At 39.8% G+C, this 23,858-nt stretch overlaps 1 protein-coding gene across 1 annotated transcript in view; it reads left to right on the plus strand.

Moving 5' to 3' along the window:
* The first annotated feature begins 9,839 nt into the window (after positions 1 to 9,839).
* The window catches only part of LOC126479789 (5'-3' exoribonuclease 2 homolog), a 427,511-nt gene continuing 413,492 nt past the window's right edge, over positions 9,840 to 23,858 (plus strand). The window contains exons 1-3 of the mRNA XM_050103814.1: positions 9,840 to 10,069; positions 10,159 to 10,286; positions 12,065 to 12,176. Of these exons, the coding sequence (XP_049959771.1) occupies positions 9,995 to 10,069; positions 10,159 to 10,286; positions 12,065 to 12,176 (315 nt within the window). The 5' untranslated portion in view covers positions 9,840 to 9,994. The remainder of the gene's footprint in view (positions 10,070 to 10,158; positions 10,287 to 12,064; positions 12,177 to 23,858) is intronic.

Raw genomic sequence — 23,858 nt, forward strand, 5'->3', positions numbered from 1 at the left:
TGGAACATGGATAGTCACCACACAAGGTCGAAGAGATTGTTAAGGTTAGTTCCACATGCAACTAAATTGTACAGTAACAATGTTTAGTGTATGGGAATCAACTTTATAACCATCTTCTGGAAGAAACAGAGATTCTTCAAGAAGTTACTAAATGAAAAATAAACTTTTAGAGCATTGTGAACAAAGCATTGCTTCTAAAGTATACAAGACTTTATTCAGCGTGATCTATAAACCAATGTGGTGTAAACTAAGTGAACTAGTTTTATGTGTATATATATAGTCTTTTTATGTTGCACATTTCTGTACATTGAATGACAGAATAATAATACATGTGTAATATATCTTCCCCCCCCCCCTCCATGAACCATGGACCTTGCCATTGGTGGGGAGGTTTGCGTGCCTCAACGATACAGATAGCCGTACCGTAGGTGCAACCACAAGGGAGGGGTATCTGTTGAGAGGCCAGACAAACGTGGGGTTCCTGAAGAGGGGCAGCAGCCTTTTCAGTAGTTGCAGGTGCATCAGTCTGGATGATTGACTCATCTAGCCTTGTAACACTAACCAGAATGGCCTTGGTGTGCTGGTACTGCAAATGGCTGAAAACAAGGGTAAACTACAGCCGTAATTTTTCCCGAGGGTATGCAGTTTTACTGTATGGTCAAATGATGATGGCATCCTCTTGGGTAAAATATTCCGGAGGTAAAATAGTCCCACAATCGGATCTCCAAGCAGGGACTACTCAGGAGGACGTCATTATCAGGAGAAAGAAAACTGGCATTCTACGGATAGGAGTGTGGAATGTCAGAGCCCTTAATCAGGCAGGTAGTCAGAAAATTGAAAACGGGAAATGAATAAATTGAAGCTAGATATAGTGGGAATTAGTGGAGTTCGATAGCAGGAGGAACAAGACTTTTGGTCAGGTGAATACAGGGTTATAAATACAAAATCAAATAGGGGTAATGCAGGAGTAGGTTTAGTAATGAATAAAAAAATAGGAATGCGGGTAAGCTACTACAAACAGAATAGTGAACGCATTATTGTGGCCAAGATAGATATGAAGCCCATGCCTACCACAGTAGTACAAGTTTATATGCCAACTAGCTCCACAGATGATGAAGAGATTGATGAAATGTATGATGAGATAAAAGAAATTATTCATATAATGAAGGGAGACGAAAATTTAATAGTCATGGGTGACTGGAATTCGATAATAGGAAAAGGAAGAGAGGGAAATGTAGCAGGTAAATAAGGAATGGGGGTGAAGGAACGAAAGAGGAAGCCACCTGGTAGAAATTTGCACAGAGCTTAACTTAATCATAGCTAACACATGGTTCAAGAATCATGAAAGAAGGTTGTATACATGGAAGAACCCTGGAGATACTAGAAGATATCAGATAGATTATATAACAGTAAGACAGAGGTTTAGGAACCAGGTTATAAATTGTAAGACATTTCCAGGGGCAGATGTGGACTCTGACCACAATCTATTGATTATGAACTGTAGATTAAAACTGAAGAAACTGCAAAAAAGTGGGAATTTAAGGAGATGGGACCTGGATAAACTGAAAGAACCAGAGGCTGTACAGGGTTTCAGGCAGAGCATAAGGGAACAATTGACAGGAATAGGGAAAAGAAATACAGTAGAAGAAGACTGGGTAGCTTTGAGAGATAAAATAGTGAAGGCAGCAGAGGATCACATAGGTAAAAGGATGGGGGCTAGTGGAAACCCTTGGGTAACAGAAGAAATATTGAATTTAATTGGTGAAAGGTGAAAATATAAAAATGCAGTAAATGAAGCAGGCAAAAAGGAATACAAACGTTTGAAAAATGAGATCGACAGGAAGTGTAAAATGGCTAAGCAGGGATGGCTAGAGGACAAATGTTAGGATGTAGAGGCTTATCTCACTAGGGGTAAGATAGATACTGCCTACAGGAAAATTAAAGAGATCTTCGGAGAAAAGAGAACCACGTGCATGAATATCACAAGGATGGAAACCCAGTTCTAAGCAAACAAGGGAAAGCAGAAAGGTGGAAGGAGTATATAGAGGGTCTATTCAAGAGCGATGTACTTGAAGACAATATTATGGAAATGGAAGAAGGTGTAGATGAAGATGAAATGGGAGATATGATACTGCGTGAAGAGTTAAACAGAACACTGAAAGACCTAAGTCGACAAAAGGCCCTAGGAGTAGACAACATTCCATTAGAACTACTGACAGCCTTGGGAGAGCCACTCCTGACAAAACTCTACCATCTGGTGAGCAAAATGTATGAGACAGGCGAAATACCCTCAGACTTCAAGAAGAATATAATAATTCCAATCCCAAAGAAAGCAGGTGTTGACAGATGTGAAAATTACCGAACTATCAGTTTAATAAGTCACAGCTGCAAAATACTAACGCGAATTCTTTACAGACGAATGGAAAAACTGATAGAAGCCGACCTCGGGGAAGATCAGTTTGGATTCCGTAGAAATATTGGAACACATGAGGCAATACTGACCCTACGACTTATTTTGGAAGAAAGATTAAGGAAAGGCAAACCTACGTTTCTAACATTTGTAGACTTAGAGAAAGCTTTCGACAATGTTGACTGGAATACTCTCTTTCAAATTCTGAAGGTGGCAGGGGTCAAATACAGGGAGCGAAAGGCTATTTACAATTTGTACAGAAACCAGATGGCAGTTATAAGAGTCGAGGGGTATGAAAGGGAAGCAGTGGTTGGGAAGGGAGCGAGACAGGGTTGTAGCCTCTCCCTGATGTTATTCAATCTGTACATTGAGCAAGCAGTAAAGGAAACAAAAGAAAAGTTCGGAGTGGGTATTACAATCCATGGAGAAGAAATAAAAACTTTGAGGTTTGCCGATGACATTGTAATTCTGTCAGAGACAGCAAAGGACTTGGAAGAGCAGTTGAACGGAATGGACAGTGTCTTGAAAGGAGGGTATAAGATGAACATCAACAAAAGCAAAACCAGGGTAATGGAATGTAGTCGAATTAAGTTGGGTGATGCTGAGGGAATTAGATTAGGAAATGCGACACCTAAAGTAGTAAAGGAGTTTTGCTATTTGGGGAGCAAAATAACTGATGATGGTCGAAGTAGAGAGGATATAAAATGTAGACTGGCAATGGCGAGGAAGGCGTTTCTGAAGAAGAAAAATTTGTTAACATCGAGTATAGATTTCAATGTCAGAAAGTCGTTTTTGAAAGTATTTGTATGGAGTGTAGCCTTGTATGGAAGTGAAACATGGACGATAATTAGTTTAGACAAGAAGAGAATAGAAGCTTTCAAAATGTGGTGCTACAGAAGAATGCTGAAGATTAAATGGGTAGACCACATAACTAATCAGGAGGTATTGAATAGAATTGGGGAGAAGAGGAGCTTGTGGCACAACTTGACTAGAAGAAGGGTTCGATTGGTAGGACATGTTCTGAGACATCGAGGGATCACCAATTTAGTATTGGAGGGCAGTGTGGAGGGTAAAAATCGTAGAGGGAGACCAAGAGACGAATACACTGAGCAGATTCAGAAGGATATAGGCTGCATTAGGTACTGGGAGAAGAAGAAGCTTGCACAGCATAGAGTAGCATGGAGAGCTGCATCAAACCAGTCTCAGGACTGAGGACCACAACAACAACAACAACAACATAGGTCCTATGAAGGTGCTATGTATTCAGCCTTCATTGTTGATCTGATTACACATTTCTACTGACGTGAACACCGTGTCACAGGCCCATCTGCTAACAAGCTCATATAGACTGTTGTTGACTGACGAGTGTCATAGTCACCAGAGAAGTCGGCATCTGAGTACACCACCAGTCCAGTAGAGTCATGTTTGTACCTTATGGTCATGTTCCCGGTCCCCTGTAGATACTTCATAATCCTTTTAACAGCTTGCCAATGATCGAGACCCGGATTATGTAAAAACCTACTCACCATACTCACAGTGAACATGATGTCTGACCATGAGACAGTTGCTACAAAGATTAAGTTGCCAACTGCCTGGCGATAAGATTTGCTCTCCATCTCCTTTACCTCATGTTGGTTTGCAGGAGACTGCCCACTGTGCAACATGGTTCCAATATCAAACTGAGTGGAGTTCGGTTTTGAATCATCCATGTTGAACTTCTGAAGTAAACAATTGATGTGTCTTTGCTGGCCTATATAGATTTATTTTGAAGAAGGGCAGTGTTAAATTTACAATCCACAGAAGTATTTTCCATTGCCCACAGTAATTTCAAACATTGATCCCAGTGCTGTTAAAACATTTTACTGTATTTTTGGAGACTTACAAATAACCAAGCCATCGTCCACATAAAGTGTCAGGTAAACATCAGTGTCATCTGTTAAAGCATGGAGAACACATTTGTCTGCATTCCGTTGCACAACGCCAAACATTGTCAGAAAATGTACAAATTTTTGATTCCAACAATGTGGTGATTGTTTGAGTCCATATAGACTCTTCTTCAGTTTGGAAATATTATTTGTGGCTTCTTCAACAAAACCTTTTGGTTGCTCCATGTAAACTTCTTCTTTCAAATCCCCATTCAGAAATGCAGTCTTAACATCAAACTGCCTAATTTCCATATATTGTGAAGCTGCTAAGGCTAATAAAACTCCTATTGAATCATATTGGATCACAGGAGAGAATGTATCTTCATAATCAATGCCTTTTCGTTGTGAATAACCTTTCGCACATAATCTGGCTTTAAAGTGTTCAATTTTTCCCTCTGAATTCTGCTTCACGTGATAGACCCACTTACATCCAGCTGCCTAGCGGTTGTATGGTAATGGTACTAGATCCCAAGTTTTGCTCTTCTTCAGGGATTTCATTTTCTCTTCCATTGCTTGTTTCCACTTTGATGACTCTTTCGATGCCATTGCTTCTTCAAAAGTTTGAGGTTCAAAATTAATTTCAGGGCAAGCTATATCTTGGTACGGAAAACAAGTAGGTGCTCACAGATTAGACCGATCTCTGAGATTCATCCTTTGACTTTCTTTCATTTGTTCACCAGTATCATCTTCTTAAGATTCCTCTTGAACATCTTCTGCAGCATAGTCTCCCAGGTAAAATTCAGTATATCTTTGTTCTATGTTGAAGCTATTGGTTTGCCCTTCATTGAAAGAGACATTACAGGAGATTTTCTTTAACTCAGGATTGTAGACGCAATAATTGGTACTATACCCACCATAGCCGATGATGATCAATTTCTTTGATTTACTATCCCATTTTGATCTAAATTTATCAGGAACATGAAAGTGTGATGCTGATCCAAACATCCTCATGTGTTCTGAAGAAGGAGGTTTTCCAAGCCATTTTTCATAAGGTGTAACACTGTCGTTTGCTTTACACGGTTGGCTATTTAAGATAATGTATGCAGCAGAGTTGTGAGACAAGTCAGCACTTAATAACATAGTGGGTGCACACTCGACAATGGACCTGTTTTAATTCGGCCGTTCTGCTGTGGTGTATACGGACTTGTTTTCTCATGTATTATACCATTTTCCTTAAAATAATCTTCAAATTGCTTATTTATAAATTCGGTTCCATTGTCACTTCTCAGAACATTGATTTTGTTTCCAGTTTGTCTTTCCATCAGTCTCTGAAATTCCAGAAACACAGGGAAAGCATAATGCTTACTTTTAAGAAAATACACTAACCTGTATGAAGTGCAATCATCCTTGAAAACTATGTACAATTGTGCACCTCCAAGAGACGGTTTTCTCATCCATCCACTCAAATATACATGAATAAATTCGCCAGGAACTTTCGATATTGATTCCAAATCTGAATTAAAAGATTTTCTTTTGATATTTGCATACTGACGTGGTTCGCAAGGAAGATTTTCAACTTTCTACATATTGCAACCAGGTATTAAGTTCAGATCATCCAAATTATTGAGACCACTGAAATTAATGAGCCCAAGTCCCTCATGCCAGATCATGCTGGAATTCAGGGAAGCAGGATTTGCCTGTAGTACATCCATCTGGATGTTTAAACAACATTTGATAACACTGATTGTCCACCTCAATTCCTGCTGCAATTAGACCTGAACCGAGAACTTCCATTCCCTTGTCGTCAAAAATAACTTTCATTCGTCTTTTTGTGACTGCTCCCACTGAAAATAAATATTTCTTTAGCTTAAGAATATATACTGTGTTTTCCAAAGTGCGAGGTTGCCATTTGCCCTCAACTAATGACTATACTTCAATTAATCCAATGCCTTCTGCTTTGACGATCGAGTTGACGTCAATTTGAACAAATGATTCATCGGAACGAATTCGCTTAAATGTGTTGAACCACTCTTTGTGTGACGTCATATGTTTTGACATAGCACTCTCAGCTAACCAAATGTTGTCAAAACCTCGAGCAAAAACATATGCTTGTTCTGCATGCAAAGATTGGCGCTCAGATGTATCAGTTTTCGTATTAAGTTTTGCTAAAAGTTTTCTGCACTCAGATTTAAAATGTCCCTTTTTGTGACAGTAATAACATTCAGCGTCTTTTCTACTGACCATGATAAACGGACTGTTGATACTGGTATTGGAACTGAAGTTGCATATTTTGTCCACATTAACTGCTGCGAAGGCTGTTGAGTTTTCATCACATTGTAAGAGTTTTTTTTCTTGTTTCAATAACCTTAAAGCTAAATCATAGAAAGTTTTTTGATCTTCAGCACACGAGTCTCGTACAGTTGAAAAAACTGCGAACTTTGCTGGCAGACTTCCCAAAATTTTAGACATTTTGTCAGCTTCTGTAATAGGTTCCACAACACCAGCTAATGCTCGTGCCAAGGACTCGACTTGAATGATGTGTTGTACAATTGTGTCTGTTGGCGACATTCTGCAATCAAAAACTTTCTGCTTCAAGGCCATTTTATTAACTGCAGATCGCTGTTCAGAATAGTCGTTAGTCTGGCCCACATTTGCGCTTCATTTGTGGACGTCATAACAGATAGCAATTGGTCAAATTCCATCACAGTAGATACAATGAGCATCGCCTTCACATTTAGGTCGTCCCAAGCGGTTTGACTCCCACCAGCTTCATTTGCCCTCGGTTTCCCCTCAACGATATCGAGCACTTTTTCATGAAGAAAAATAATTTGCATACGATATTTTCACAGCTGGAAATTTTTACTGTCAAATTCCTGGGTGCTGTACGTTTTCAATTTATCCATCTTCTTGTAGGCTGAATGTAAGACAAACTTATAATACTCAGTTTAAAACGAAAACGAAGGTTTTACACAATAGACCAATGAAATACGACGGTTCCAGAACTTGAGCGTCACAGTTCACGTGAATAAAACTCTGATAAAAGCAATGAATTCACAGAACAGAAACAAATACTGTATGTATGCGTTTGCCTGGGCCCATAACCGGATGTCTTTAATTGTGTTTGGCAGAAAATTACAGAGGGAAATACTGTATATTGGAATAAAAAGAACTTATTGCTCCTTTCTTTACTACAACCAAAAGTTACACCGCAACTGTAACAAAAAAAAAAAAAAAAAAAAAAAAAGAAACAAAGATGTAATTCTATAATGTCACAGAATGAACATAGAACATAAATATCTAGTGCACCACACAACAGAAAATGAAGACACAAAAAAAACAAAAAAACAAAAAAAACTGTGCAACCAGCTCACTGCTGTCAACAGCAACAATAATTAAAGTATGTCGGCACAGTTCTGCTTGTAAATCTACATTCATAAGATGCAAACTGTTGTGAAGTTCTTGGCAGAGGATAGTTTCCTTTGGACAAGTTATTAGAGTTACATTCTGTTTCATTCATGTATGGAGTGGGGACACTGTAAGTAACTGATGCGCAAACTTAGAGATGAAAGTAACTTTAGCATGATGTGTGACAGCTAAGTAACAGAAATCGATGAAAACTCGACCACAATAAGAAAGAACTACTACATTATAGTACGGAACTTTACTGAAGGAAGTGCACAGTGAGATGAATAGAAATGACACTTCTATTCAAATACAGTAATTACTGGTACCCTGAAGTCACCACGATTTATTATGGTCCCCTGAACATTACAAGAGGTGGGTTATGGTTTTTAATAGGGTGTGTGATCACCATGGACAGCAGTGTGCTCCCATGTAGGCTACAAGTGCATTAAGGAATTCTTCTGGTAGGGCGTTCAACTCCTCCACCAGAAGAGTTGAGAACCGCTGGATGGTTGTTGGCGCATGTGGACATGCCTGCAATATGTGCCCCCAACAAATTCTTCGCGTCCTTGATGGGATTTAAGTCCAGGGAACGTGCAGGTCAGTCCATTCGCCAAATATCCTCTCAGTCCATGTGCTCTTCCACCAGTGCTGTTCAATGTGGTCGCGCATTGTCATCCATGAAAATGAAGTGGGAGCCGAATGCACCCACATACATGGCGATGCAGTATAGTTTCACAATAACATTGAGTTTACCATGTTCAAATATTTGGAGGTCAGTACACCTATGCAACAATATGCCTCATCAACATCTGGACCATCAAATGACGATGTTCGACAGTGTTCCCGGTTGCGTCAGGTACTCTCATGTGGTGATAGGTGGCAACATGCTTTTCAAGTATAGTGGAGAATGTATGGGGTGCACGTACATAACGCGTTTGTAGGGCGACTGAAAAATGTTATTTAATTAATAATACTACATAGTCGCTATAAGTAACACATTTTTATTAATCTCTTACATCTACGCTATTTATCCTGTGTCTTCATGCTCTCATAATATTTCCTAATGTCGTTTCTGTAATAACAAATCAGGAAGATAACTCACTTTTACAGAGAGATCAGCGGTCTTTGGACTGCTGGGCAATCATTTTGCCACACTTTGCACATCTTACAACAATTAAAGGCAAGACGATCACAGCTCGTATTTTCCTCAATACAGTACTGCATTAAGCCAGGTTCACACAGGCAACGAAAGTATCGGCACAAGTCAAGTCATTCTGGAGTGGCGCTGTGAGCTACCGTTCACACAGGACGCCACAAATTCTTCGTAATTGCGCAGTTTGCAAAATGGCGTCACCTGTCTCAGCTCATTAAACTGCTGTACATATTACTAAATAAGATGTTTAGGAAACACAATAAATGTAAAATATTAATTACCAAAGTGTTTCTCGTCTCTCTTGTCTCGACTACATGTTTTAAGAACCGGTCTGCAGCTTCAAACCAAACAAGGCTGGGTTTATAAATACCGTCTGTAGACGCACCTCTCTTAAGTGATTTCAGTACTTTTTTATGTTCATTCATGCAAGCATTTCGAATGTTTCGAATTTTTAATTTTGTTGTAGCTACATCAATTCCAGGTCATATTCACGCATACTGTTTATTATTTCAATTAATGCAGCATCTCTCAAATTTCTGTCTTTGTATGATTCGCTTATGTGGTTCCAAAGGCATTCTCGTTCTTTATACACCTCCAAGAATTTCGTAATTCTAGCTGTTGACCACTTTTTCGACATATTAATAGCAAACGCACAAACAAAAGCACTTTCTGCGAACGAATACGCACTAGAAAGGTTTGAATCCAGCCGCGAGTTAGCATTCGAATGACGTTATTCGATTGTGGAGAAGGCAAAATGGCGCAACAAAGTAGAACCAAGTTCAACTTTTTGTGGCGTGACAAAAGTTGCGCTTCTTAAATGGCGCCACTGAAAACTAGGAGTTCACACATGCAACTACAAAGCAACTGCAGTTCGCCATTAGGAGTGGCGATACTTTTGTTGCCTGTGTGAACCCGGCTTTAGTAGTAGACCACTTATACAAAGCTGGCATTGGTCATGACACTGACTTACGTGAAGTGGGTCCTCTTTGCTGTCTATGTACATCTTTGGTAATTGGTGACACGAGCTTCGGAGCCATGTAGAAATTCTTTGGGGTGTATCGACAAGTTTGAAAACAAGTGTAGTAGAGTACTGTACGCATGAAGACATAAACAGTCCACCGTTTTTAAATTTTCTTCAGGTTGTAAAACCGAAGTGGGACCATGGGAGTGCCAGCATTTTTTCGGTGGTTGAGCAGAAAATATGCATCAGTCATCGTGACATGTATTGAAGAGAAGGTAACTTCTGTTTCTGTCATTGTACAAATGTTTGTTTGGTGTGACTACTCAAGACATCACCTAATATGCATACATTTCTGTGTGAACAGGCTAAAGAAATAGACGGACTGAAAGTTGAAGCGGATTCGAGTCAGCCGAATCCAAATGGCGTTGAATTTGATAACCTTTATCTAGATATGAATGGAATTATTCATCCTTGTACGCATCCTGAAGACAAGTAAGTTGCCATGGACTGATTACATTCACTTACAGGACTTTGCGACAATACGTGTTATAGTAAACAGTCGTGTAATTAGTATGTTAAGTGCCGGCATATTCGTCAACTTAAAAATTTTGAAGGTGAGAAACAAATCAAAAACAGTTTTAAATGGTAGGATCATTATGAAAAATATATGAAGTGTCGGAGATAAAGTAAATTGTTAAACTAATATGCCATTTTGTTAGTGACAAGAAATGAAAATTAATAGGAATCTGCCTTGAGAATTTACTGTGCAACACACAAGAGGAGCATGTGTCTTTCGATTTGTTTTTTGAAGTGATAGGGGTTTAATTCGTTGTTAGAAATGAAGCAATTTTGTAACGTAACAATTAGTGGTTTGTACGTAGGGCTGTAAAAATAAAACATTGGAACTCTGCATCTATATTTAGTGTGTCAATCCGTATATATTCGTCATGTACTCATAAAAGGCAATAGAACAGTTACACACATGTTACTAATTTTGTTGTTTCTATGTCTTCATTATGTTTTGGAATGCAGGTTGTGGTGTGATGTATTGATCCGTAGTGTAGCTTGAGGCTTAGATTATGTTAAAAAGAGACAGTTTGATTGAGAGTTGGATAAGCAGTATCAAAGACTTTTAGTAATGTGTCTGCAGTTACAACACATTTATTAGTTTTCTTTTACTGCTCTTGTTGGGTTAATCATGGATTACTTCTATTTGGATATGCTGTAAGTTCAGTTTTAGACGCTTTTTTCAAATTTTATAATTCTGAGGATTATGGTAAATTGTTTTCAGATATATTATATATGAATATTGTACAGACTAAATATTTTTAAAGTTTATCAGTAGTTTTCTAATCCTGAGGCTGTTTTGTATGAGGAAACTTAACTATTTCAAAGTCAGCAGCAACGCTGGTGGCTAGCTTGTTCATCTACAACTCCTGCAGAACAAGTGTTGAGTTAGATGTAGTGACTCCCTTTTTTTATTGAAAAACAAATTACATGTGTTCCATGTCAATCACTGTTTTTATTTTGTCTATTTCTGTGGACACTATGCATTTTGGAAGTGTGTATGTGTCAGACGCCTTCTACAGCAAAAACTAAGCACTTTGTTTACTGTTCTTGCAGCTGTGTACTCCTTCTGAAGAAGAAAACTCTTCGGGGTAGGTGGACACTGCACTTCTAATTGTGCATAAACAAAAAATGAAAACAGAATTGGTGTTTTACATACTCATTACACCTGGAAATAACTTCCTTGATGCATACATATACTTGTAATATAATGCCCAAGTGCTGCAGATACAGACTGATAAATCAGATGTGACTCATGAGTTTTGAATTAGTTACACAGCAGTTATGCTACATATTATGAGTTGGAGGAAGTCACTTTTAATTATGCGATGATAAATGTATGAATTATAGTTGATGCATTTAGAGAATGTGCTTCTGAAGTGCCACAGTTGTCTTTGACATAGTTGAACTTAGTTATCAACTTTTTCATACAGAACTTTTTTAGTCTTTATAACTATTATAATTTCTATGTATATTGTCTTTTTATCTTGCTCTGAAACCTCTTCCTGTCTGATGTGCATATGAATCACATAATCAGCAAAGTTACTACAATAATTCATGCTGATGTTATAACATGGATTTTTATTGTGACTCGACTGAGACTATACATAAGTGAGGCAGCATGCTATTGTTTTCATATTGCTAGACAGTGTTTAATATTGCCGAATTGTTTACATATATAAATGTTGTTTTTCCTTTAATAGGCCAGCACCAAAGGATGAGGATGAGATGATGGTTGCTATCTTTGAATGTATTGATCGATTATTCAACATTGTGCGCCCACGCAAACTGTTGTACATGGCCATTGATGGTGTGGTAAGTTTACCAGATGTTATTTACTGTGTGGTGCAAACATTCTGGTTTAATGATTGGGTTGAGAACTGAAATGCAGCCTTATAAATTAAAGTACTCTGTCAAGCAGACCACTATCAAATACCGAAAATTCGGACTGAAACTGAATTAGTCTTACTATAATGCACTATGAAAGGCAAAAAAAGAAAAATTAAGCCCACAGTGTCTTATTTGCAGTAATGTTTCAGATACCTTAGGCATTTTGATGGTTATCAGTGATAATTAATATTAAAATCCTTAATGAAAAGAAATGGAGAAATAGTAGATTGAAGTATGAACATGTTGGAAGTGAAATAGGAGTTGTGTAAGTGATACAGGGGGGGGGGGGGGGGGGCAATCACAAGGAAATTTGAATTCCTCAGATATACCAGTGCTTCAGTAAATGGATTGAAAACCACTTACTTTTATGTTAATAAATGACTGTTTTTAAGCCACGTGCAAGGAACAACCAGTATCATGACTGAGGAACAGAGACATTTGGATGTTTGTGATAGGCCTTTTTAAAAATCTTGAGTGTTTCTAAGTAGGTCAGTGGCAGTATGTATGTTTCACTTCCAGTAGATTTTGTTTATTTCAATTAGGAATCCAGATTGAAAATGTACTGAGCTAAGGAATGATTCTGAAAGACATGTGGCAGATTTTTGTTGTTCATTTTGTGTCCCTCTTTTTTTATTGATATGTTTAATTCTTCCTGCCTATTCCTCTGACCCATTTTCTTCATTCCTGTTCACTTCCTTTTGACAGGCAGACATATTGGATGTCAAGAGCCTTTGGATTAGTAATGAAATTGTTAAAAAAAAATTATAGTAGGCGTATCACCATAGTGGCTAATAGTAAGGACGAGCTTAAAGAATTAGAATTCGAGCATAAAAGTTTTAAGCAATCAACAGAAGCATCCGATTCCACTTATCTGCTTTGACCCGTGACATAATGGTGTTCTGGTGTGTGACATCACTATGAAGCAGAGTTTTTGAGTTGGTTGTGTTTGATGGTGCCTTTTGGTGGTGTATGTGCTGAGTGAAATGTGTTGTATTGGGTTCATTTGAGGTTTGGTTGTGACAGTTGCAATGTTGTTGAGAGTGTACGTAGTTGGTGGCATAACGTGGTTTGGAGGCGTTTCCCGTGAGTTAAGGTTTTTTGTGTTTATGAGTTTGGCATTTTTGTTAGGTCTTAGTCATTTCATGTTTGTTGTGTGGGACGAAGTTTAATTTGTTGTATAGTTTCCGTTGTTAGGTATGGATGTGACAGTGGAATTCAATAGTGCATCATTGCATGCGAAGATGGGGAGGACATGATGTCTATTATTAAATTTCTGCAGTTATGTGGGCTCATAATATGAGGCTTGTAAGAGTTCCAGCGTATCGAACCAGGGGCACTTATATGTGGCAGTGTCAGCAGGATAACATCGGGCGGTCGATAGGACTCGGTTCCTGGTTCGAGAAATGTAGGTTGGCCATGAGGGAGATTATTTTGTTGGCTTATTACTTTTGTTATAGGTCCTCTACGACTTATCTTAGAAGAAAGATTAAGGAAAGGCAAACCTACGTTTTTAGCATTTGTAGACTTAGAGAAAGCTTTTGACAATGTTGGCTGGAATACTCCCTTTCAAATTCTAAAGGTGGCAGGGGTAAAATACAGGGAGCGAAAGGCTATTTACAATTTGTACAGAAACCAGATGGCAGTTATAAGACTCGAGGGACATGAAAGGGAAGCAGTGGTTGGGAAGGGAGTAAGACAGGGCTGTAGCCTCTCCCCGATGTTATTCAATCTGTATATTGAGCAAGCAGTAAAGAAAACAAAAGAAAAGTTTGGAGTAGGTATTAAAATCTATGGAGAAGAAATAAAAACTTTGAGGTGCGCCGATGAAATTGTAATTCTGTCAGAGACAGCAAAGGACTTGGAAGAGCAGTTGAATGGAATGGACAGTGTCTTGAAAGGAGGATATAAGATGAACATCAACAAAAGCAAAACGAGGATAATGGAATGTAGTCGATTTAAGTCGGGTGATGCTGAGGGAATTAGATTAGGAAATGAGACACTTAAAGTAGTAAAGGAGTTTTGCTATTTGGGGAGCAAAATAACTGATGATGGTCGAAATAGAGAGGATATAAAATGTAGACTGGCAATGGCAAGGAAAGCGTTTCTGAAGAAGACAAATTTGTTAACATCGAGTATAGATGTAAGTGTCAGGAAGTCATTTCTGAAAGTATTTGTATGGAGCGTAGCCATGTATGGAAGTGAAACATGGACGATAAATAGTTTGCTTTATGATTATGTTGCGGAGGACCATTTTGGTTGCAGTTTTTGTTATTTTGTAAGATGTGCTTCATTTTGTTTTATTTTGTGTTTTCTAAGACTTGCTTAATTTTGGTTTATTTTGTGTTTTTTATTTGTTGTTGGTGTGTGTGTTTGTGGTGGCCAATCCAGATTCTGTTGTTGGTAAATAATTTTTGTTTTGGATTTAATCTGTAGTAATTGTGATGTTTTGTGTATTTATGGTGGGTTGATTGTGTTTTAATTCGTGTAGTGATGATGTCCGATTTTTAGATTGTTGAGGTTTTGGTCCTATTTGTCGTAGTTGTAGGTGTTGGTTTTCTGGTGTTCACAGCTGCAGTTGAGCTTTATAGGTCAATGGAATTGTCTGATTCCAGTTTTTGTAGTTGCAGGTGATGGCTTTTTTGGTATCTACAGCTGCAGTTGAGCTATTTAGGTCAAGGGAAACGTCCGTTTCCATTTTTCGTGGTACAGCTATGGTTCGGCTATATAGGTCAAGGGAGATATCTGATTCCTGTGGTTTTTGTTGGTGTTGCGGAATGCTGTAAATTGCTTTCTTGATATTTTCTATTTTGGGATCATGCAGTGTTTTTTTATTGTTTTGTTGTACATTATTTAGCTCGTCACCCCCCCCCCCCCCCTTTCTCACCGTAACTCCCCCAGCTTCCTGCAGTTGTCCCATTAGTTCCTTTTTGTTTTTGGAGTGACACATTATTGTGTCATTTATAAGTGTTTTGCATTTATTGCCAATTGTATGTAGTGATGTCACAGTCGCCATATTGGATAAAGTGAAAGGACTGGTTTCTGCCTTGTTGATGGTGTCCTGGGTCATAACAGGCAGGTGGAATCAGACGCTTCTATAATGCCGTCTTAAGAACTATTTGACGTAAATGTGCACTCATTTTCCATAAAGAAAAAGAGAACTGTAAAACTTTAGAAGGGTGTGTCTATTATCTATCCACAATGTTTTTGTTGGTGACACTTATCATGAACATTCATGGGAAGTTATGTTGGTGAAACAATTGGTTTGTATAACCAGTGACATATTGTATTTTTTCTTTGGATTGCAGGAAAAATATTTCAAGTGTTTAATGTACTAAGAACTTTAAGAGGTTGGAGACTGTTCACTTAGAAAAATCCTGGGGCTAGAAAACTGGCCATTTGGGCCAGAAAACTGGCCATTTATGCCATTATTTAACCCTTCGGTGGGCACGCCTTTCATACTGCCATGAGTGGGTGCATTGTGGCTTTTACACCGCAATTAGTATTACATTTTTAACGTAAGGAAAAATAATCTTTATATAATCTCTAGTTACATTTTATTGGAGAAAACATAACATTACCTGGCTCTGTAAACATAATCTTTTATTTATTTATTGCCTTCACAATTCTCTATTATTGTCATTGTAATTTATAACAAACCGATATTCTTTATTGCCTTCGTGGTTCTTTTAATTATATCACTTAATTGCACTGATTCATGTGAAAAGATAGTAACAAGGGAACACATTACGAAATGGAGCATTCATAAACTCCCTCTCCTGTTTATGATTGTGAATAAAATAGTCAACTTCCATCTGCAGCTCACTTACACATTGCACATATTTTGTATCTATGACACTATGTTTCTTGCATACATTTTCCTTGCATTTCATATATACTGTTTTGATTCTGCTATTTTAAATACCTGCCACATATGTAACAAATTCCAGATTTTGTTGGCTCCTTGGTCTTCTCTTCTTCGTGCATATACTTGGTCAAGAAGGCGTGAATATCCTTGGGAAGTGTCTCAAGTAACACTCATTGATTCAAATGTCCTTCCATTAGGTCCAGAGCAAGATGTTTGAAAAAAATTCTTCTTTCTTTGTTATCAGGATTGTTGAATTTGAAAATAATGTTTGCATTTATCCCAGCAATATCTAGATGTCTGTAGAAAAGTGCAAGTAACCATTGTCGCATTATTCTGGAAGTACTGTAGGATGAACACATTTGATCTGCAGTCTACTCCTTCGGTAGCATTGTAGTCCAAAGTCACTCTCAATTTATTAGTCGCTTGATATCCAGAATGAGATTTTCACTCTGCAGCGGAGTGTGCACTGATATGAAACTTCCTGGCAGATTAAAACTGTGTGCCTGACCGAGACTCGAACTCGGAACCTTTGCCTTTCGCGGGCAAGTGCTCTACCAACTGAGCTACCGAAGCACGACTCACGCCCGGTACTCACAGCTTTACTTCTGCCAGTACCTCGTCTCCTACCTTCCAAACTTTACAGAAGCTCTCCTGCGGTTCGCAGGAGAGCTTCTCCTTTGCCAAGGAGATTTTCAGCCAGAGGGTAGCTGTTGTAGTAATTGTCAGTCGTAAGATTTCTGTTTGTTTCCTCAATTAGTGTCACTAATCTTTGCACAGTGTCATCAGGCTTGTTAGACTTCAGATAGGATCCTGGCATCTGCTTGCCACAGTAAATTTTGAAGTTCAGGGTGTAAAATGTTTTGGCATCACACAAGGCACAAATCTTGATCCCATATTTTGCAGGCTTATTAGGGATATACTGTACAAATCCGCAGCGTCCTCTGAAAGGATGCAACATCTCGTCAATAGTGACAAACTTGCTGACATTGTAGTGAGCAGGCAGTTGTTGACAAACTCTTGATGGAAGTCCTGAATAGGTGCTAGTTTGTCACTTTGTTTTCTTTTATTCCAGGTACCCAGGCCGTTCGAAGCAGAAAGTGAAAGCTCTTATAGCTGAAGAGAGTTTGTAAAATAATCATTCCTGTACCATCTGCATCCCACAGTTCACAGCAATTCATGTGTCCTCCTTTCTTTATACCTATTAGATATAATGCACCTAAAAGAGCCTTTATGTCTGGTTTTGTGATGTCTCTGCAGTCTCGTTCTCTTGAATATTGAACTTCAGCTCTTTTACTGTTCTGGATGTATTGGTTGGTATTTTCTACAATGTTTTCAATCATCCCATCAATAATAAATGGTTAAAATGTATTTTTCACTAATGCAAATAGTTTCTGTATCTTTTCCTACGCAAAATTGGTAATCATCTGTTTGTTGTCTCCCCTCTTGAACCAGGTGGTCATCTGTTTCCTCTGGTGATTGTTCGGAGTCGCTGCTGTGGTTTTCTTCTTTGATAACTTCCTCTTCTGACTCAGATTCACATGAACCTGACAATTCTTGTAATTCTTCTTCTGACAATTCTTGCAATTCTCTCTCATAGTCTTCAGGACGTACAGTTAGACGGTACCTGTCAAGTGCTGTCTCTTTCTCAATTTCCACACTTTTATGACACCTAATGAAACACGTTTTTATATTCATTATATACTAATATAAAAGAAAGAATGCCTTGAGGCGAAAGAAAAACCCAAATATAGAAAATACTTACATCACAAGGCGCTTAGCGGCAAACACACTGCAAATGCAACACTCGTGTTTCAAAGAACAATAGTGACCAAACTGCTGAAAGCATGAATTGCACAAATGTAGTAAGTGGTGACATCTGGTGAGAATAACAAATAAATATCTGGACATGGACACAACTGTAACACTATTTGTGATACTAACAGAAAACGAAATCTCGTGACTAACTGCCGCAGGTGCGCCCACCGAAGGGTTAAAGCATTACTGGCACATTTTTTGGACCATATTTTGATAAGTAATGAGTAGCTTCACTCACATCTGGGAATAAATGGTAGTCAGTAGAATTGTGCTATAACACATCACTAGTTTTTTCTTCCTGTCCATAATTGAGGTAATCTGCTGATCTCTCAATGCTTAAGGTTGAATTGCAGAGTAGTCACGGAGATATGAGTACTGTACATGGCTGGCCATAAGGCCGTGGGATGGCACAGTTTCTACTCAGTAGTTTAGGGGAATAAATCTGCAACTATCATCATCTTCAGAATTGTTGGTTCTCTGGTTTTAACCTCTTCCCCTCTCAGACTGTAGTACTGTGTGAACTGTGATTGTTTCTGGGAATGATTCGTTTCCACCCACCAAGCGAGGTTAGACTATCGAAAGTAACTCGAGATAACTTCCGAACTTGGACAACAGTTGTCATTGGTGTTGACACCTTCAGCTGGCACATAGGATTCCAAAGTTTTTGCCCCAGACACCAAATTGCTCTTCGAGGGCAGTTGTTAAGTCTAGAAACAAGGAAAGAAAATAAGCTATTGTGGCATTAAAACAGTGTTTAAACTGACAAAACAGTGACTGAAGCTGACGGCATGATAGAAAGTAAGCCGTGAGCACATCTGTACTGCACACTGAGAAATACCAAAATTCCAGCAGTATGGTGCAGTTGGCACTGGAAATGATATGGTTACACTTTATGCTGCACTGGCTGACTGTGGGAGCGTATCTGTAACAGTGCTTAGAGATTATTCCAACACCCAGGGTATGAAACCGTATGGTCTGTCGTGCCCCAGTATGATGGAGTGTAATCCCTTGCTGACATCATACCTCATCCATTGTCTTTCACACAAGATCAGTGTCATAGCAATTTACCCCATAAGATGTTGCAGTGTAATAATATAATAAGTCTCATTCACAAATGCCTCTTCTCAAAGTATTTACTTGTCCAGATGATGATGATGATGATGATGATGATGACATTCAGTGTTAGTAAGGCACAGTGATCTCTACTGTTGGCAGTAGTAGGTAACATTCGGAGTTTCTCTACATCACTTTGTACTAATAAAATGAGATTTGTAAGTGTAGAAAAACTGTAGCAAAGAAGAGTAATTTGTGAAAGTTTTGTTTTTGAACATAATTTACATTGTGTTTGCCACAGTGAAGCAATTTTTTACTCCACCATAAATGAAATACGTCTACAACCTATCATAAGAGCCATTTACAATGAAAGTAAACGCTTGATTTGATTTTGGTAGGGAAGCTAAAACAGCTTTGGTCTAACCCGCCACTGCCTGTACCGAAACCGAGTTTATTGTACAGTATTGCCCCCTGTATATCTAGTAAAGCCAACCAATGCCCTTAAATAGTGCAAGGAGTCCCTTTACCCGTTTTTTGTTAGACAATTTCTTAAGGTCTAGTTGGCCGAAAAATTCTGTGTCTCTTGCTCTCCAATGTCGTGCATTCGAAGATTAGGTGTGACACACTTTCTTCATTCTCATCACACGTCCTAAATTTCTTCCATCATACCCATTGTATGCAGGTGTTTTTTGAAATTCCTGTGGCCAGTCATCAGTCCAACCATGAGTTTAATCTCTTTCCTGTTCAAGCCCAGGATTACAGAGCTTCTTTTAAAACACAGCTTTGGTATCATGTTTTTGTTTATAGACATTGCTCCAGTATTCTGCATGCAGTCTTCTAAGCCAGTTCTGTAGTTCTTGTTTGATCATTGTCAGGACAGGTTCATGTCCAATGAATGGAGTCTTTTTCCCATCCTGATCAGTCTGTCAGCTTGTTCATTGCCACCGATCCCTGAGTGGCCAGGGACCCACACTAGGTTTACCCTATTGCTTCCCCCTAGCTCCACCAGACCCCTGTGACATTCTGCAACAATCTGAGACCTTGTTGCAGGAGCTGCCAATGATTTCAGGTCTGTCAGGTTATCTGAATAGATGTAGATGCTACGGTCCTTGTAACACCTACGCCTATTCTCCTCCACACACGCCCTGGTTGCAGTAATTTCAGCTTGGCATACCAAGGCCAGTTTTCCTAGAGAGCTGGTGCCCTAACTGTTTTTTTCCCCACTGCTCCCTGATTCCAATTATTACATTGTAAGATTTGTTGAAGCAGTTGGGAGTTGTTATATAGTCGGCCTGCATTTCCCCATCCATTCCTATATTTACCTAACTCACTATTTTAGTGTGTGATTGTGGACATCCCAGTGAGATCCAGTTATTACCAGTTTTGAGTGTGTATGCGTCAGCTGCTGCCTTCATCTTGATCCAAAGGTGTAGTGGAGGCATGTCCAGCATGGCATCCATCCCAGCAGTTGGTGTGCTGCTAATTCCGCTTGTTATGTCAAAGCAGGCCAGTCTCTGCACCTTAGCAAGCTCTGTAGCTGCAGCTCGCTGTTCTACCTTCTTCCATCACACTAAGGCCTCATAGGAAATACCTGTTGGGGCTTAGGCCCCAGTTTTAGCCACAAACCCTTTGGGTAATCACTAGAGTACCTTTCACCTTGGAGCAGATGCTCCTAATGTGAGGGGTCCATATTAGTTTCTCATCTAAGGTTACCCCTAGATATTTCACTATCCCCTTAACTGGTAGAGTTTCATTGAAGAGCCTTAGATTCCAACTTGAGTGTTGGATATGCTTCTTCGTGAATGGTGCCACAACAGTCTTCTTAGGATTAACCCTTAGATCCTGTTTAGTGCACCAGCCTTGCACAGTGTCCAATGCACCTTGTGTTGTATTCCTTACTGTGTCAGTAAATTTGCCAAGTATTACTATGACAAGGTAATCTGTGCATCCTTGGTAAAAGCATTGTTTGGAATTTAGTTCCCCAATGAGTTCGTTCACCACTAGATTCCATGATAAAGGGGACATAACTCCTCCTTGGGGACAACCTCTAGTGGTGTCAATTACCATCTTTTCATTCATCATGGTAGCCTCTACCTTCCTTCCACTAAGCATGGCTCTAGTCCACCTACATAACCTCTGCTGCCCTAACCATGGAATCGAAGTTTGTGTTACTAAAAGCCCCCTCGATGTACAGGAAGATGCAGAGGGCTATTTCTTGAAAGTGAAGTACTTTCTTCACCCTCCCAACGAGTTGATCAGAGTTCTCTCACATGATTTATCTGGCTGATATGCATGTTGATTTGAATGTAAAGGAGCCCTAATTAGCCTCCTCTCCCCGACATGTACATTAACCAGTTTTTCCAATGTTTTAAGAATGGAGGAGGACAGAATGATTTGTCTCATATCCTTGGCCTTGGTATGATCAATTCTCTCTGGCTTTGGATTAAAAACAACCTTCACTGCCCTCCAGACATTGGGAATGATTTCTACTACTAGGCTAACCCTGAATAACCTGCATAGGACTCTTATGAGATTCTCTCCTGCCGGTTGCAGGAGAGGTGGAAAGATTCCATCTGGGCCAGGTGACTTGAACAGTTGGAATGTTCCCACCGCCCATTGGATTTTATTGAAGTCGACACACTCTTTGGCTGATTCCCAGTCCTCTCTTTGAGTGCCTGAGAACCATTGTCTTTCAGAGATCACATTCTGGTGTGTGTTATCTGCCAGAGCATATTGAGGAAAGTGAATTTTGAGGAGCAGTTCCAGCATCTCATGTGTTGCCTTAGTGTATTCCCCATCCTCCTTCCTCAACATACCTATTTGGCACTCTAGTGAGGATTTTGTGAAGTCTGGGTTGAGCAGCTGTGCCTCCACTTCCTCACAGAATGCCTTCCAGGATGTCTTCTTTGCTTGTCTAATTGCAAGGTTGCAGTTGACAAGGGCCTCATTATATTGTGCCCATCGTCCTTTATGTCTTGCAAGGTTAGACAGTCTTCGTACCTGTTTTCTTTGCATTTCCAAGTTGTTATTCCACCAAGGCACACTCCTGTTTGTGCACTTCTTGGTGCTTGCGCAGTTGTCCTGGTATGAGGTCACTGTAGCAGAGGTGACAGCCTTTGCTACTTCCTCAAACTCTACTGGATTCCTCATCGAGGTTTTAATTTCCGGTAAGCTTAAGTCAAGGTCCCTCCTATATGTCTCTCAGTCTGTTTTCTTGGGATTCCTATGGACTGTGGTATGTCTGATTCCCATGTCAACCTTGAATTTAATATACATGTGGTCCGATGAATATGGCTCTAATGCCACATGCCATTGTTTGTCATAACTGCCCATCATCATGGAACTAGAGATTAAGTCAGTTACTTCTTCCCTTCTGCTATTCCTGAATGTAGGTTCATGAGTTCTGTTCAGGACCTCCAAGTTGTTAGACAAGAGAAATTCAGCAAGGTACTCACCTCTATTGTTGGTGTCCTTGCTGCCCCACACTAGGCTGTGAGCATTGGCATCACATCCAACCAACAGTTGGTTGCCTTGCTGATGGCAAGCTTCTGTCAGTCTCCTCACCTCCAAAGGAGGAAGAGAGCTGTCTTCTGAAGAAAGGTTTGCTGAGGCCAAAACTGTTTCTCTCGTGATATCTTCTTCACGTTGCTGCATCCTGATAGTCACCAGGTCCCTGGAGCAGAAATCCATCAATGGAATGAAAGAAATTCCATTTTTCATGAGTTTCTTAGATTTCTAGCCTAAATCAACTTACATACAGTGCCACCGAGCCCCGATACGCCCCCTTTATATAAGTAGGGTTCTTGTATGAGGGCCATGTCCACTTCCTGTCTCCCCAGGCAATGGCTCAGGTCAGCAGTGACACCTTTACTGTGCTGCAGATTAATCTGCAGCACCTCCCGTCTCCCTCTTGCTGCCATCATTGACTTTTAGATCTTTGATTACTCTGAAGCTGACATGTGAGAACCCTAAAAACAATTTCAGATCTTGCTCTCGCATCGCCTTCAGGGACTTCTCTCCGACCTCCACCACCAGGGTTCGTCCTTCCAGTACAGCCTTCTGGTTGATTACTCTCCAGCCCTCTGTTGAGACTTTTGGGTTCTGGACCCCTATTTTCTCGAACAAAGTCTTTGGAGAGACATCCTTAAGGATCTTTGGTACCTATATTGATACCTTTGCCATCTTAAGCAGCTCAGCTGCCATCTTGACCAGCAGCTTCGCATCTCCCAAGGAGATATTATAGACACTTTGTCCTTGAGCCATTCCACCATATGCACCCCCTTACAGACAAAAATGAGGGCACTGCAATCTTGATAGACCCTCCTGCAATTGGGTCCTGGACCAGCGCCACCCCCCTCCCCCCCCCCCCCTCCCCCACTCCCACCCCCACCCAATCTTCTCAAAGATGCCCATCTGCCATCTGTATGAGCTCCTCCTGCTGCGAGGTGATGCCTACCGGTGGATAACCTTCCTGGATAACTGCCATCTTAAAAACCGAGACTGCAGACCTTTTAATTCCCCCCACTTATGTTTGGGAAGCCATTCTTTTCCTTCATTTTGTTTCTGTTCCCTGAGAAGTTTCCTCCTCTGGGCCCCAGATAAGGCTTTAATGTTGATCTGGTCCAACTTCTCTGTTACAGTTCCTACTTCTTGCTCAGGTCTAGACCCTGATTCAGTAGTGGGAGTGCATTCCATCAGCCCTGACCCCGATGTTTGGGTGTCTGAGGTCTCAGTTTGCCCCTCAGTTTGTTTCAATTTATTTTCGTTTGTCGTATCCATCTTGGTCCCAAAAGATTTGGGGATCTACATGGTCCACATCATGTAAACCCCGCACAGTGTAAGGCTACTTACTCAGGGAGGTCGCCTGGTATCCC

This window comes from Schistocerca serialis, chromosome 1 (genome assembly GCF_023864345.2).
Source record: "Schistocerca serialis cubense isolate TAMUIC-IGC-003099 chromosome 1, iqSchSeri2.2, whole genome shotgun sequence".
Classification (NCBI taxonomy): domain Eukaryota; kingdom Metazoa; phylum Arthropoda; class Insecta; order Orthoptera; family Acrididae; genus Schistocerca; species Schistocerca serialis.